Source organism: Doryrhamphus excisus, linkage group LG16 (assembly GCF_037039965.1).
Source record: "Doryrhamphus excisus strain RoL-2023G ecotype Guam linkage group LG16, RoL_Dexc_Guam_v1.1, whole genome shotgun sequence".
NCBI lineage: Eukaryota > Metazoa > Chordata > Actinopteri > Syngnathiformes > Syngnathidae > Doryrhamphus > Doryrhamphus excisus.
Genome location: NC_136372.1, coordinates 17,207,757 through 17,224,351, shown reverse-complemented (window position 1 = coordinate 17,224,351; position 16,595 = coordinate 17,207,757). Strand labels below are relative to the sequence as shown.

The window sequence follows — 16,595 nt, the reverse complement described above, 5'->3', positions numbered from 1 at the left end:
TGATTTTATGCATGTAAAACTACGTGTTTTGGTTTATATTTTTTGGATTTCTGGAACGAATTAATTGCATTTAGTACATGATTTCTTCTTCGGAAAAGTGATTTGGTTAGAGTACGTTTTGGTTCGGACTGATTAATGACCCGGGTTCCATTGTGTTACCTTAGTCATGTCGGAAAAATGAACATATCAGAAATATATTACATCAAGTGCATTACCGTACATTAATAATGTACAAATAAAACTATAAAAAAGTGTTTTGGTTAACATTTTTGGATTTCTGGAACAGATTAATTGCATTTAGTACATGATTTCTTGTTGGGAAACGTGATTTGGTTAGAGTACGTTTTGGTTCGAACTGATTAATGACCTGAGTTCCATTGTGTTAATTTTTCAGACATGAAAAATTAACATATCAGAAATATATTACATCACTGTATCTTAATAATGTACAAGTGATAATAGCCCTTTGCGACATAATACTACTCTTTGACAAAGTCAAATATAACAATCTTCATGATAACGATAATGACAAGTACAAAAATATTGCTACTTTTTCATGGTCTGTATTGGAAAACATACTTTGTACACATGAACAAAACGTAAGCGGACACTTTAGCGCATAAACACGACTAAGTTCAATAAATCACTGTGTATGTGATTTTATGCATTTAAAACTACGTGTTTTGGTTAACATTTTTGGGTTTCTGGAACGAATTAATTGCATTTAGTACATGATTTCTTGGGAAAAGTGATTTGGTTAGAGTACGTTTTGGTTCGGACTGATTAATGACCCGGGTTCCATTGTGTTAACTTAGTCATGTCTGAAAAATTAACATATCAGAAATATATTACATCAAGTGCATCACTGTACATTAATAATGTACAAATAAAACTATAAAAAAAGTGTTTTGGTTAACATTTTTGGATTTCTGGAACAAATTAATTGCATTTAGTACATGATTTCTTCTTGGGAAAAGTGATTTGGTTAGAGTACGTTTTGGTTCGGACTGATTAATGACCCATTGTGTTAACTTAGTCATGTCTGAAAAATGAACATATCAGAAATATATTACATCAAGTGCATCACTGTACATTAATAATGTACAAATAAAACGATAAAAAAAAGTGTTTTGGTTAACATTTTTGGATTTCTGGAACAAATTAATTGCATTTAGTACATGATTTCTTCTTGGGAAAAGTGATTTGGTTAGAGTACGTTTTGGTTCGGACTGATTAATGACCCGGGTTCCACTGTGTCAACTTGTGTTAATAATAATAATACCGTATACCGGTATTATAATAATACCGATAATACATGATTACACTTTGTAGACCAGCTCTGATGGTTTACGTCTGCATCAAAGGTGATGATGTGTTTGCATCACTACGACATCGCGTTGATGAGTATTGACGAGTTCTAATCAAGAGAGGAAATAAGGCAGCAAAGCCTTGACGACCGACTTCATTATTTATAGTTTAATAAATTACAGGCGGAGGAAAAGAGAGTGACTCAGATGGAGGTATTGGCTTGTACACTAGGTGGCATTAAAAACCAATTGGATACATGAGTGGAATTTTAAGCAGCTTTGTAATAAAGCTGCTCCTTAAACTCCTTTCTCTTCCAGGCATGGAAGTGTAATTAATTTTCAAGAGTGACGTGTGAAGAAAGATTCATCTTGAGCATTCGTGTAGAGTTATAGCTCCACATCCAACCGGATAAATCCAATTTTTTTTTAATGTAATTTGTCTTGAAGTGTGAATATGTTAATGAGAGACTGTTTGGGTGAGATGAATTATATTTTAGACACAATCTCCATCACTGTACGGAAGTAAGTAAGGAAGTCAAACAATGCTGATGAGCCAATTCAAAAAACTTTTCTAAATACAAGGATGAAGAGTCTTGAACCAGTCATGATGTGCTATAAAATTAAAAATTAAAAATTAAAAATTAAAAACTAAAAATTAAAAATTAAAAATTAAAAATTAAAAATTAAAAATTAAAAATTAAAAATTAAAAATTAAAAATTAAAAATTAAAAATTAAAAATATAAATTAGAAATTCAAAAATACATTAAAAAACAAAAAGGAAAAAAAAATTAGAAATTAAAAAAATACATTCAAAAAAACAAAAAGGAAAGCAGGAAGTGAACAAATGTAACAGTTACTGATTGTAAAAGTACCAGATGGAGGGGTAGGATTTAATAAGCTTTGCTTCTTCCTACTCCTTTTGGACATGTGGAACTGGGAACTGATTATGGGATGGCACTCAATTGTAATCTGATGCATGTTCAAGTGAAATTAAACCATTACCATTACTGTACTGACTATTTAAAAACGACATTTGTGACGTGGATGATGGGGTGAGTTAGGAATCAGTCTAAAATGCCGGTTAAATAATTACTTCCACTGTGAAACTAATCATTAAAAGTTGCAAAAAATTAAAAAAACAAAAAACAAAAACAAAAACAAAGTGAAAGTGAAACTAATCATTAAAAGTTGCAACAAAAAAAAGCGTTGCAGCTTTGAGCGTGGGGCAAACAACAACGCAGTAAAAGACCACCAGTTTTGTACTATCTACTCCAAAAACACAGTAGAAGAAGAGAGGAGCTGTAGTCCTCCGTCTCTAATGGAGTACTTAGTCATCTCCTTTACTATTCTCGTGTTCCTGTGATAGGAACAAGCTATTTTCTGCCTAGACACCCCCCCCCCCACTCTTTCATATTAGAACTCAGCGCACGCAACTTTGAGACATCCTTGCTCAAATCCCTTCTGAAGTTCAACATCAATTACTCATTTATGCGAAAGCAACTTCATTTCTCATCGTCTTTTTTCGTGTTTCCAGCTGTCATGCAAGCACACACAAGCGTGTGTTTGGGAACTAAGATTAACATGTATTAGCACTTGGCTGCGTCAGCGTCATTTAATGACCCTCACTAATAGCACCGGGTCGGAATCGTGCAACACGCACAGACACCCACCAGCCACCACCGGGGTCATCATTCTGTCATCTGTGTTGCTGTGGACGAACGAGCCCCACGGGGAACCTTGAGACTGACTTATCGCCATGGACGTATCACATTACCGTATATATGTCGGTAATATGCTGCTGAGTGACAAATGATTATAACTCCATGCTGAGGGGGATATTGCTGATGGAACTTGCAGTAAAAACATTACTGGAGCAAAATAAGTCACGACCGTGCGGGTAAGAATGCGGCCTGTTACCAAAGGACCAAAGGTTTGAATACCTAGACCGCGAAGCCACTTCACATGCATTCATGGCTAATGTAGACTGTAAATGTTTCTTAAAAAGAAACATGTGAAAGTGAGTTATGCTATCGGTCTTTGGGGTTTGGGGCAAAAGTGATTGTGCCCCACACATTCTGTTAAGGAACAAGCCATTGGGCAATCATGATAGGGGAAAAAAATCTGATGATTTTTCTCCAGCACCCCCCTTGTGAAGGGCTGCATGGTGGTCGAGTGGATCTCACAGCTAGGAGACCCAGGTTCAAATCCACCCTCGGCCATCTCTTCCTGTGCATGCATGCGTTTTTTTTTTCCGGGTACTCCGGTTTCCTCCCACATTCCAAAAACATGCTAGGTTAATTAGCAACTCCAAATTGTCCATATGTATGAATGTGAGTGTGAATGGTTGTTTGTCTATATGTGCCCTGTGATTGGCTGGCCACCAGTCCAGGGTGTACCCCTGCCTCTCGCCCCGAAGAAGACAACTGGGATAGGCTCCAGCAACCCCCCGTGACCCTTGTGACGATAAGCGGTAGAAAATGAATGAATGAATGAGTTGTCCTCATATTTGGTGTGGAAGTGGTAACTTTTTGGCTTCTTATTTTGTCTTTCCCCACCCTCGGTCATTTCTGTGTGGAGTTTGCATGTTCTCCCCGTGCATGCGTGAGTTTTCTCCGGGTACTCCGGTTTCCTCCCACATTCCAAAAACATGCTAGGTTAATTAGCGACTCCAAATTGTCCATAGGTATGAATGTGAGTGTGAATGGTTGTTTGTCTATATGTGCCCTGTGATTGGCTGGCCACCAGTCCAGGGTGTACCCCTGCCTCTCGCCCCGAAGAAGACAACTGGGATAGGCTCCAGCAACCCCCCGTGACCCTTGTGACGATAAGCGGTAGAAAATGAATGAATGAATGAGTTGTCCTCATATTTGGTGTGGAAGTGGTAACTTTTTGGCTTCTTATTTTGTCTTTCCCCACCCTCGGTCATTTCTGTGTGGAGTTTGCATGTTCTCCCCGTGCATGCGTGAGTTTTCTCCGGGTACTCCGGTTTCCTCCCACATTCCAAAAACATGCTAGGTTAATTAGCGACTCCAAATTGTCCATAGGTATGAATGTGAGTGTGAATGGTTGTTTGACTATATGTGGCCTGTGATTGGCTGGCCACCAGTCCAGGGTGTACCCCGCCTCTCGCTCAGAAGACAGCTGGGATAGGCTCCAGCACCCCCACGAACCTCGTGAGGATAAGCGATAGAAAATTAATAAAATTAAATAAATAAATAAATAAATAAAAATAAAAATAAAAATAAAAATAAAAATAAAAATAAAAATAAAAATAAAAATAAAAATAAAAATAAAAATAAAAATAAAAATAAAAATAAAAATAAAAACTATATTAGGAAAGCAGGAAGTGGACAAATTACAGTTACTGATTGTAAAAGTACCAGATGGAGGGGTAGAATTTAATAAGCTTTGCTTCTTCCTACTCCTTTTGGACATGTGGAACTGTGAACTGATTATGATTATCACTCAATTGTAATCTGATGCATGTTCAAATGAAATTAAACCATTACCATTACCAATGAATAGTGTTGATGTTGCACTATATGGCATCTAATGAATGGATATTTTCTCAAGTCAACTATGATACTAATCACAAAATGCCCCCCCCCCCCCCCCCCCCCCCCATGTCTTGCTTTCACCACGCTGCAGTTTGAATAGTGAGGACATGCGCGTTGTGCACATGCACGGAGGAGGCGTAAAACAACACTAAGCTCAGATGCTTTGTCGACTCCATGATAACTCCATTGAGGCGCTCTGATGCTCCTTCCCCTGCTTTTAGGTAGAAAAAAGTGAACTGGATTGTTTTTGCTTCGAGTTGTACTCCTCAAAACGCACCAAGTCGATGATTTTGCTGCTTTTGGGCTCGAACTTTTTTTTTTCCCTGAGGCGTCTTGGTATGATTGGATTTTTCTAATTGTCGACCGTCCCCGCCGCCAACCTGAAGTTCATTGTGATCATCTTGGCCGCCGGCATGGTGGCCTTCATCGGCGCCGTTATCTGCATCATCGCGGCCGTCCACACCGGCACGACCAAGGCGGCGCGGCAGCAACCGGCAGCCGACAACCGCTCCGTGTACTCGGCCGGCGCGACGCAGCCCCCGGCTAGCAGAGGCTCGGCGGCGAGGGCTGGATCTTTGGGAGCTCTCCACGGTTCTGAAGTGCCCGAATCCGAGGCGCCGACGTTCCACGTCGGACTCGGCGGAGTGGACGGGGTCACCGGACTCACCGGGCACGACCCGGCGGTCAGTCGGCTGATATGCACGCCGATCCCGGCTGGAGAGTGCAACCCGAAAAACTTTCAGCAACAAGCGGACGACCCGTCGCTGTACGCCGGCGAGGACTGGGGGTATCTCCGCACAACTGCCGACGACCTCCGGCAGACCGTCGTGCAGCAAAGGGAGCAAATACAAACGGACCAGCGGACCATCAGGGAGCTCACGGGGAAACTATCCGAGTGCGAGAAGGGGCTGAAGGGTCGCGGTGGCGTCGCCGACAGACGCGGGGGCGCTGTGGGCATATGGGGAGGCAGAAGCCCGGCGGAGGGGGCTCAACTGGAACGGGTGATGGTGCGGGACAGCCCGGCGCTCGCAACTGAGCACATGCTCACGGTTCGGGCTGTGGATGAGCTGGAGCAGGCGATCAGTCAGCTCAAAGACCGCATAGAGCGGCTGGAGGTATGTGGTGGAAGAAATTATCACCCCCCTGAACCCCCCCCTTTGCACACTACTACACTACACTGCAGAGGCGTAATGAATCCCAGGAGCAGTCCTGGAGTGCCTGCATGGCATCATATTAAAGAGCGCTGTGTTATTATTAAACCTCGGTCACATTTATTGACCGTTTATATTTGCTCATGCTTAAATAATAAATCATCTGGGATTATTACAGATTATTACAAAAACTGGACTTGTCCCTTGATGCTTGTCTTAAAGGAAGACACAAGGAACAAGTGGGCCTTTGTCAATGGAGGCAGAAAAAAAACACCAAGAATCAAGTCATTCATTAGATACAGGGAGTGGGGGTGAGTTAAGGGGGGGGGGGGGTTTCACAACACTACCTTGACATCTAAAAAAAAAAAAAAAAAAAAAAGAACAACAATCACCCTCCCTTCATCCTATTGGATGCAAATGCAAATGCCCATATTTATATTTAGTGATATGTGTAATGATAGTAATCCTCCCTGGTTTATTTATTTACAGCAGTGGACTGTTTGGCAGATACCGCGTCCCTGTTAAGTCACTGTGCCAAGAAAGCAGATTGCAATTTCATTTTGAAAAAAAAAAGGAGTGATGTAGAGAAAGGCCTGGGAGAGAGAAGAGAAAGAGAGAGAGAGAGAGAAAAAAAGGGGGAGGATGATAAAGTAGCGGACGAGAGGGGAGAAAAGAGAACACCAGCAGCCAGAGGAGAAAAAAAGGAGGGGGGGGTAGAGTGTAGAGTTCAGAGTAACATGAAACATACTCTCATGTGACCAGATTCCGAAGACGTATAGCCCCGTTTTTGGCTCCATTCATAATGTACGAGTTTGCCTAGTGGATATTTGTTGGGGAGCAGATCACTCATTCAATGTAACAACGCTTGTGTGGTCATTTGTTATATTTTTAACTTATTCTCAACGTTATTCGTGATGCTGCACACCGTGTACCAGTCCTGTAATTCAGTGTTTCTATGACAAGCTAGCATGTTTCTTTCAATATCCCGGTCACGTTTCCAACAGTAGGTGCTTGGTCTCGCAGCGCAGGGGTGTTTAAACCAGATTGTGTGTGCTTTAATTTGCAAGACAGACAATCTGAATGGATTATTGTGATCTAATATTGCAGACGATTCTTGTTTATTGTTACAATTCGTCCTGTTAGGGTGAAAAATAGGCTTGTGTTTATGGCAAAAATATTTAATTTATAAAACCGCAGAACTACAATGAAAGGTGTTGTAACATTTAGCCGCACAAACGCTCATGCATTTATGGATCCGACAAAAAAAGATGCAACAGTAATGACTTCTTTTCCCCGTAGGAAAAACTCGACGTGTACATGTGTAAACAAATACCCTGCCTCAAGCTCAACCTCGGGCTCTGTCGTAGAAATGAAATATCGTATGTAAGAAAGAGCCAAAGACCCACAGGACGGCGTGTGATCAGAGCGAGCTACATCGGGAATATTCATGTTGCATATTTTCAACACAAAAGAAAGCGGCTTTAAGCTATTTCAATGTACACGTTTAGAACCAATATTGATGCTTGGTGTGATTTCCAGTAAAAGAGCTGTGATTGTCATGTGATGGAAGATGCAATCTGGGTACAGAAGTGCTAAAAAAAAAAAAAAAACGACACTGGAATTTACACCTAAAATCAATAAGTAATATTGTCTGGAAATGTCCGGAACAAACATGTGAACGCTAACATGGATGCCTTTCTTATATAATTCTTGTCCTGATGGGAAGTGAATCAATTCTCCTATACTTCTTCCACCTTTGCGTCATCTTATGCAACACATGTAAGCAGTAAGAGTACACACTGGGATTTTCTGTATCGATTCCAAAGCCGTCTCTGTAGGTCTCTGCTTGTGCAAATAGAAATGTGCTCGGCAAAATATGTCGTGTGAGTCTGGAGTCGAGAGAAATCACTTCAGTTGTTATTCTTCATTAGAAAGCAATGATGGAGCGATCAAACAGGAAGATAATTCCCTAAAAACAGGAAGTTACTCTGTAATTGTAACTTTGTGGTATAGTACCTTAAGATTGGTGTGAAACATTCCGTCGTGGTTAATGTACAGCAGGGGTCTCAAACACGCGGCCCGCGGGACAAATGTGGCCCGCAGGACACGAGTTTGAGGCCCCCGCCTTGATATGAAAGTTTAATGTTAGTGCGGCCCCGCGCAAGTTTGATATGGATGCTGCATGGTATCATGTACCCAGAAAAAAATAATACGTTTGATTAATGTTCATGTTAAAGGTTAAATAACTCTTAATAGTTATCCTCCCTATACGTGTGGAAGTGGTAAGTTTTTGGGTTTGATATGGATGCTGTATGGTATCATGTACCCAGAAAAAAATAATATGTTTGATTAATGTTCATGTTAAAGGTTAAATAACTCTTAATAGTTATCCTCCCTATCCGTGTGGAAGTGGTAAGTTTTTGGGTTTGATATGGATGCTGTATGGTATCATGTACCCAGAAAAAAATTATTACGTTTGATTAATGTTCATGTTAAAGGGTAAATAACTGTTAATAGTTATCCTCCCTATCTGTGTGGAAGTGGTAAGTTTTTGGGTTTGATATGGATGCTGTATGGTATCATGTACCCAGAAAAAAAATATTACGTTTGATTAATGTTCATGTTAAAGGTTAAATAACTGTTAATAGTTATCCTCCCTATCCGTGTGGAAGTGGTAAGTTTTTGGCTATTTAAGTTTAAAGGAAATAACTTGAAGGCTACCATTTAGGTCGCTAGCGCTCTAGTTTACGAGTTAGCATATGTCTCAAGACCCTGCAGTTGCGCAATATGTTGTAAATAAAAAAGTATAAATGTGACTATAGTCGTGTTTTGTCATGTCTACAGGGCTCTAATAATGCTTTGTTCATTTTAATCTGAAAAAATAATTTGTCTACCCAACAACTAGTATATGTGGTTTCTTAAGTTTTTATTATTGTTATTATATTTATTTATTACTGATTTATGTTCTTTATTCTTGATTTGTTTATTTATTTTTCATCTTATTTTGTGCAGAAAAATCAAAATTAAGATATTTGAGAACTAACTAACTAACACAGTCACACCACAAGTCTCTACTTTTGTTATTGATCACGACTGCAAAATGTGTCCCAGCAACGTGATAAAGAAGGTGAATTCAGGAAATAACTCATGGCAAAACAAGCAGGTGGTGTCTTCAGTGGAGGTAAAAGTAACCGGTTTGAAAAAAACGCCAAGGTGGTGTCCCGCACGGGTCTGTGCTGGTCCCTTTCTGCTTCCTAGTCGTCAACCAGGTAAAACAGACATCAATAAATAAATCCCTTTTATTCGTCATTTATTACCTTATTATTATTACTGTATTAATATTGTTATATTATTACCTTATTATTATTACCATTTATTACCTTCACCGGAGTACTGATCACAGTGGAGGAAAACAAATCACAGTAGAAAGGGGTGGAAACCAAAGCCTGGTTAGGGTAGATTAAAACGGGACTGTACCAAACGGGGCTAAAAGTCGGATGTCGCTACCTTTTTGTTAAATCCATTAGTAGTACCGAATAAGGTTTTACCCCCTCAAAAAAAAAACATTTAAAATGTACCTTTGCTGCTCTCCAATGTAGGCGGACATCAACCTGTTTCCTCACAACCAGACTGACATCAACACCTCAGCAGTGCTGGAGAATGGAGGCACGTCTGTCGGCCCGGAGAGGCCATTTGATCCCGGGCACAACTCTGGCACAGACAGGCCCTGGAGGATGGAGGACTTGGAAGGGGAGCTTGAAAGGAAGGTGGAACTGTTGGAGAAAGAGAGAAAAGCCTTGAGGCTGGAAAGTGAACGACACAGACAGGAAATGGACCGTGGCATCAGTGATCTGCAGCATCGGCTATCAGGACTGGAGGAAGGTAAATAATAATAATAGAGAGCGGGAATAGATAACAGAGCGTTGGCGTGTATATGTTAAATGACTGGATACTGTTATCGTCAAAGCAAGCGAGTGGGTTTCTCTGTGATAAATAAATGATGTCATGCTAAACAGATCAGAAAGACTATCAAATGCATATCATGCTTAGAAAAGCAGTAGATGTTCGGAATAAAGAAAGAGAAAACATTTGATCCTTTTTGCCCCTACTTCCTTGAAATATTACCTCTAACTTCCTGTTGTTTCTTGCTTCTTTTCATTTTCTCGGCAATCTCAGCTAATTCCTTCCCGGAGGGCTTCAGACTGTCGTTCCCGTCCCGTACAAACTACATGTATGCGGCGGTGAAACAGTCAATCCCAAAATTATTGGCCTTCACCATCTGCCTGTGGCTCCGACCGACGGAAGCAGGCATCGGGACGCCCCTGTCCTACGCCGTTCCCGAGCAACCCAATGAACTGCTGCTGCTGCAAGGCATGCACACGCCCATGGAGATGCTCATCAACGACAAGGTGCGATACGGTCAAGAGATATTTGACTTACATCTCACGTCAATGAAGACTGATGTCCAATACATACGGTATTTTCTGGACGATAAGTCGCTCCGGAGTATAAGTCGCACAAGGCCAAAAATGCATAATTAGGTAGAAAAAAAACATATATAAGTCGCTCCGGAGTATAAGTCGCACAAGGCCAAAATTGCATAATTAGGTAGGAAAAAAACATATATAAGTCGCTCCGGAGTATAAGTCGCACGAGGCAAAAAATGCATAATTAGGTTGAAAAAAACATACATAAGTCGCTCCGGAGTATAAGTCGCACAAGGCCAAAAATGCATAATTAGGTAGAAAAAAAACATATATAAGTCGCTCCGGAGTATAAGTCGCACAAGGCCAAAAATGCATAATTAGGTTGAAAAAAACATACATAAGTCGCTCCGGAGTATAAGTCGCACAAGGCCAAAAATGCATAATTAGGTAGAAAAAAAACATATAAGTCGCTCCGGAGTATAAGTCGCACAAGACCAAAATTGCACAATTAGGTAGGAAAAAAACATGTAATACATAAGTCGCTCCGGAGTATAAGTCGCACAAGGCCAAAAATGCATAATTAGGTAGAAAAAAAACATATAAGTCGCTCCGGAGTATAAGTCGCACAAGGCCAAAATTGCATAATTAGGTAGGAAAAAAACATATAAGTCGCTCCGGAGTATAAGTCGCACAAGGCCAAAACTGCATAATTAGGTAGAAAAAAAACATATATAAGTCGCTCCAGAGTATAAGTCGCACAAGGCCAAAAATGCATAATTAGGTAGAAAAAAAACATATATAAGTCGCTCCGGAGTATAAGTCGCACAAGGCCAAAAATGCATAATTAGGTTGAAAAAAACATACATACATAAGTCGCTCCGGAGTATAAGTCGCACAAGGCCAAAAATGCATAATTAGGTAGAAAAAAAAACATATATAAGTCGCTCCGGAGTATAAGTCGCACAAGGCCAAAATTACATAATTAGGTAGGAAAAAAACATATAAGTCGCTCCGGAGTATAAGTCGCACAAGGCCAAAACTGCATAATTAGGTAGAAAAAAAACATATATAAGTCGCTCCGGAGTATAAGTCGCACAAGGCCAAAATTGCATAATTAGGTAGGAAAAAAACATAAATAAGTCGCTCCGGAGTATAAGTCGCACAAGGCCAAAAATGCATAATTAGGTTGAAAAAAACATACATACATAAGTCGCTCCGGAGTATAAGTCGCACAAGGCCAAAAATGCATAATTAGGTAGAAAAAAAAACATATATAAGTCGCTCCGGAGTATAAGTCGCACAAGGCCAAAAATGCATAATTAGGTAGAAAAAAACATACATAAGTCGCACTGGAGTATAAGTCGCACTTTTTGCGGGTAATTTATTTTCCAAACTACTTGACCAAAACAGACATTACGTCCTCTTGGAAGGCAAGTTCCAATAATTAATTAAAAGAACATGCTAATAAGTGTAAGCTATGCTAACACAATGGTTATTCAACTACACAAAAAAATAAACATGAACAGAAAAGGTGTCCAGAGTTTATGTAACATAAACAGTTTTTTCATTTATAAGTCGCTCTGGAGTATAAGTCGCAGGAACAGCCAACCTATGAAAAAAAAGTGCGACTTATAGTCCGGAAAATACAGTATATACTTACACTTAGGAACGCCATATCCAATTAAATACCAATAAGGAAAACTAAAATAGCTCATTGTCTGTCTTGGAGTTTTTGATGTATATTTAATGAACCAATTATCCTAAAAATGCCCGGAGGAAAAAGTGTGGCCTTAAAGGCAGCACAGTCACTGGAGACATAATAACTAATATGTCAATGAAAATGCCTATCTGGGTTCTTTTGTGGTGTTCTTAGGTGGCACGGTTGCCTCTGAACCTCTCCAGAGGCAGTTGGCAGCACATTTGCGTGACGTGGAGTCAGAAAGGAGGAGACTGGCAGGCCTACCAAGGGGGGAAGCTTCGGGGAGAAGGTCGTGGATTGGCAGTTGGCCATGACATTAGACCAGGAGGCGTGTTGATACTCGGTCAAGAGCAGGTAAATACGTAAAGACGCCGAGTGTATCATGGATGTCGAAGGGATCGGCGCTCTTGAGTAGATTTAGTTTTTGGGTCATCGACTTTTCAGAATTCCGCATCTAAAAGCTCAATTTTTCTCCCTCAGGATTCCCTTGGTGGAGGCTTTGACTCAACTCAAGCTTTGGTCGGGGAGTTATCTCAGATGGGTCTTTGGGATCGAGTCCTGTCGGCTAACCAGGTGGCCAGCTTGGCTCGGTGTGGGATGGTACCCCAGGGCCGCGTGGTTCCTTGGACGGAGCGTGGAATGGAGGTTTATGGCGGCGCCACCAAGTACCCGGGGGAGCCTTGTAGTAAACACAGCCGGAGTGCAAAGTGACAGATGGAGAATTTGAAAAAAGAAGGGAGAGCGGGGAGACGGAAAGTTCCACACTAAAAAAAAAGTTGGGCTCCCATCTGCCCAGTATGGGTACTACAAATCTTTCTAAGCTAGTCTATGTGGCATGAGTAGACTTTGCAGTTATGCTGTACGGACACAACAACATTGTTCACATCCTGTAGTGAACACCTACAGTGAAAAAAAATTGGTTTCTCTCCTTTTGCAACGATTACTGTCACACATTGCAATGCTCTATCTGGGCTGCACCTCTGTTGTGCCCGAAAATCGAAACTGGATTGAATGGATCATGCGTCCGCATATTTGACTCTATATTATGTATTTCAATAATAGCTGATGCAATGCCAAGTTGCACGGCGTTTGTGTGGTTAGCGCGCAGACCTCACAGCTAGGAGATGCGGATTCAATTCCACCCTCCATCTCTGTGTGGAGTTTGCATGTTCTCCCCGTGCATGCGTGGGTTTTATCCGGGTACTACGGTTTTCTACCACATTCCAAAAACATGCTAGGTTAATTAGCGACTCCAAATTGTCCATAGGTATGAATGTGAGTGATGTGATTGGCTGGCTACCAGTCCAGGGTGTACCCCGCCTCTCGCCAGAAGACAGCTGGGATAGGCTCCAGCACCCTCCCGCGACCCTTGTGAGGATAAGCGGTAGAAAATGAAATAAACTGAATATTTTCGTCGTCATAATTTGTGTTGTTCTAACTGAAAAATGTCAGTAGTTGGTATGACCAATGAAAATAACATTTTTTTTTAAGACCCGAGTTCAATTCCACAATCGTCCAACTGTGTGTGGAGTTTGCATGTTCTCCTCCCACATTCCAAAAACATGCTAGGTTAATTAGCGACTCCAAATTGTCCATAGGTATGAATGTGAGTGTGAATGGTTGTTTGTCTATATGTGCCCTGTGATTGGCTGGCCACCAGTCCAGGGTGTACCCCGCCTCTCGCCAGAAGACAGCTGGGATAGGCTCCAGCACCCTCGCGACCCTCGTGAGGATAAGTGGTAGAAAATGAATGAATGAAGATTCAATTTGAATAAACAGAATATTTTTGTTGTCATATTTTGTGTTGAAAAATGTCAGTAATTAGTATGACCAATTAAAATAACATTTAAAAATTTTTTTTTTTGCGACTCGAGTTCAATCCCACCCTCGGCCAACTCTGTCTGGAGTTTGCATGTTCTCCCCGGGTTTTCTCCGGGTACTCCGGTTTCCTCCCACATTCCAAAAACATGCTAGGTTAATTAGCGACTCCAAATTGTCCATAGGTATGAATGTGAGTGTGAATGGTTGTTTGTCTATATGTGCCCTGTGATTGTGCCCTGAAGACAGCTGGGATAGGCTCCAGCACCCCCGCCACCCTCGCGAGGATAAACAGTAGAAAATGAATGAATGAATGATGCAATGCCAGAAAACTATGTTGTACAAGACAGGTTGTCGAAACTACCTGAAAAAAAAAAAAACTACAGTTTGGTTGGATTTAAAAACCAGCAATCTCAATGTAACATGTGACGTACTGTTCACTAACAACTGAGCCATTTACCAGCTAGTACCTGTCACACGCTACTCGCTGGCTTGAAGTACATCACGACCAACAAGAGATACAGATGAATGTTCCAAGAAATTCAAGCTAGTATGAATTCACTGGGGTTAAACCGAGTTAATTAACGGCTCGGTCACTTGACACTCAAGGTAAGATGATGCAAAATGTTCCAGGAACGGGTAGGAACAAGGAGATGATGAACGGCAGGAAAAAAGAAAGGACTATTCTGAGAACATTCAGAGCTGCACGTTGTATTCACACATGTCTTGTCTTGTGCGATATGTTTAACATAAACATCACAAATAAGGACATTTAATTGTTTTTGGTGGATTCCGGCTCTGTAGATTGCTTCAAATGAATAATGATCATGTTCTGTTTTTTTGGTTTTTCCACAAAAATCTGGTTTGTCCTTTATAGCACAAGTGGGCGTCCACAAGATCCCTGTTATTCACACCGTGGGTCGTGCTCTTGCGTATTTACAGTACATCGCTCAAGTGACACAATTCAGAGTCTTGCTCCCAAGTGGCCTAGTTGGGATATGGGTCATTGCGGCATAAAGATGAGACATCCTCGGAAAGAACTCAGACCTCTTGCAAATGTTGCACCATAAATGAACTGTTGGACATATTCTGTCAATACAATTAGGAAAAAAAATAATACAAAAACTCCGTAATGAAATAATATGCAGTGCCTTCCAGAAGTATTGCAACACTGAGGTTGAGATTTTATTTCCAGGTATTTACATTTGGATCAGAATTAGAAGATAGATTTAGTTAGGATAGGTAGGATAGGATAGGTTGTGCTTGAGTAGAACTCTCTGGCTTTCATGTTGTTTTCACCTCTAAAGGCACGTCTTTGGGTGTATGTTCTGTCTATGCTACAGCTGTCTGGCTTTCATGTTGTTTTAACCTCTAAAGGCACGTCTTTGGGTGTATGTTCTGTCTATGCTACAGCTGTCTGGCTTTCATGTTGTTTTCACCTCTAAAAGCACGTCTTTGGGTGTATGTTCTGTCTATGCTACAGCTGTCTGGCTTTCATGTTGTTTTCACCTCTAAAGCCCCATCTTTGGGTGTATGTTCTGTCTATGCTACAGCTGTCTGGCTTTCATGTTGTTTTAACCTCTAAAGGCACATCTTTGTGTCTATGCTACAGCTGTCTGGCTTTCGTGTTGTTTTAACCTCTAAAGGCACATCTTTGGGTCTATTTGCTGTCTAGTCTATGCGACAGCTGTCTGGCTTTCATGTTGTTTTCACCTCTAAATGCACATTTTTGGGTGTGTATGGGCTGTCTATGCTACAGCTGTCTGGCTTTCATGTCGTTTTCACCTCTAAATGCACATCTTTGGGTCTATTTGCTGTCTAGTCTATGCTACAGCTGTCTGGCTTTCATGTTGTTTTCACCTCAAAAGGCACGCCTTTGGGTCTATGTGCTGTCTATGCTACAGCTGTCTGGCTTTTATGTTGTTTTAACCTCTAAAGGCACATCTTTGTGTCTATTTGCTGTCTAGTCTATGCTACAGCTGTCTGGCTTTCATATTGTTTTCACCTCTAAATTCACGTATATGGGTCTATGTGCTGTCTATGCTACAGCTGTCTGGCTTCCATGTTGTTTTCACCTCTAAAGCCCCATCTTTGGGTGTATGTGCTGTCTATGCTACAGCTGTCTGGCTTTCATATTGTTTTCACCTCTAAATTCACGTATATGGGTCTATGTGTTGTCTATGCTACAGCTGTCTGGCTTTCATGTTGTTTTCACCTCTAAGTGCACGTCTATGGGTCTATTTGCTGTCTAGTCTATGCTACAGCTTTCTGGTTTTCATGTTGTTTTCACCTCTAAAGGCACATCTTAGGGTGTATGGTCTGCCTATGCTACAACTGTCTGGCCTTCATGTTTTCACCTCTAAAAGGCCCATCTTTGGGTGTATGGTCTGTCTATGCTACAGCTCTCTGGCTTTCATGTTGTTTTCACCTCTTAAGTGCACGTCTATGGGTCTATTTGCTGTCTAGTCTATGCTACAGCTCTCTGGCTTTCATGTTGTTTTCACCTCTAAAGGCCCATCTTTGTGTCTATGCTACAGCTGTCTGTCTTTCATGTTGTTTTCACCTCTAAACGCACGTCTATGGGTCTATTTGCCGTCTAGTCTATGCTACAGCTCTCTGGCTTTCATGTTGTTTT

At 41.1% G+C, this 16,595-nt stretch overlaps 2 protein-coding genes across 2 annotated transcripts in view; one reads left to right on the top strand and one right to left on the bottom strand.

Annotated features, from left to right (window-relative positions):
• baiap2l2a (BAR/IMD domain containing adaptor protein 2 like 2a) overlaps positions 1 to 9,649 on the bottom strand; it is a 24,384-nt gene extending 14,735 nt beyond the window's left edge. Inside the window, exon 1 of the mRNA XM_078797507.1 lies at positions 9,595 to 9,649. The gene's annotated coding sequence lies outside the window, so the exon portion shown is untranslated. The remainder of the gene's footprint in view (positions 1 to 9,594) is intronic.
• Positions 5,003 to 16,595, top strand: nptxra (neuronal pentraxin receptor a). The gene is made up of 5 exons (XM_058048958.2): positions 5,003 to 5,980; positions 9,616 to 9,898; positions 10,193 to 10,425; positions 12,317 to 12,496; positions 12,623 to 16,595. The coding sequence occupies exons 1-5, from the start codon at positions 5,279 to 5,281 to the stop codon at positions 12,851 to 12,853; spliced, it is 1,629 nt and encodes a 542-aa protein (XP_057904941.2). The 5' UTR covers positions 5,003 to 5,278; the 3' UTR covers positions 12,854 to 16,595.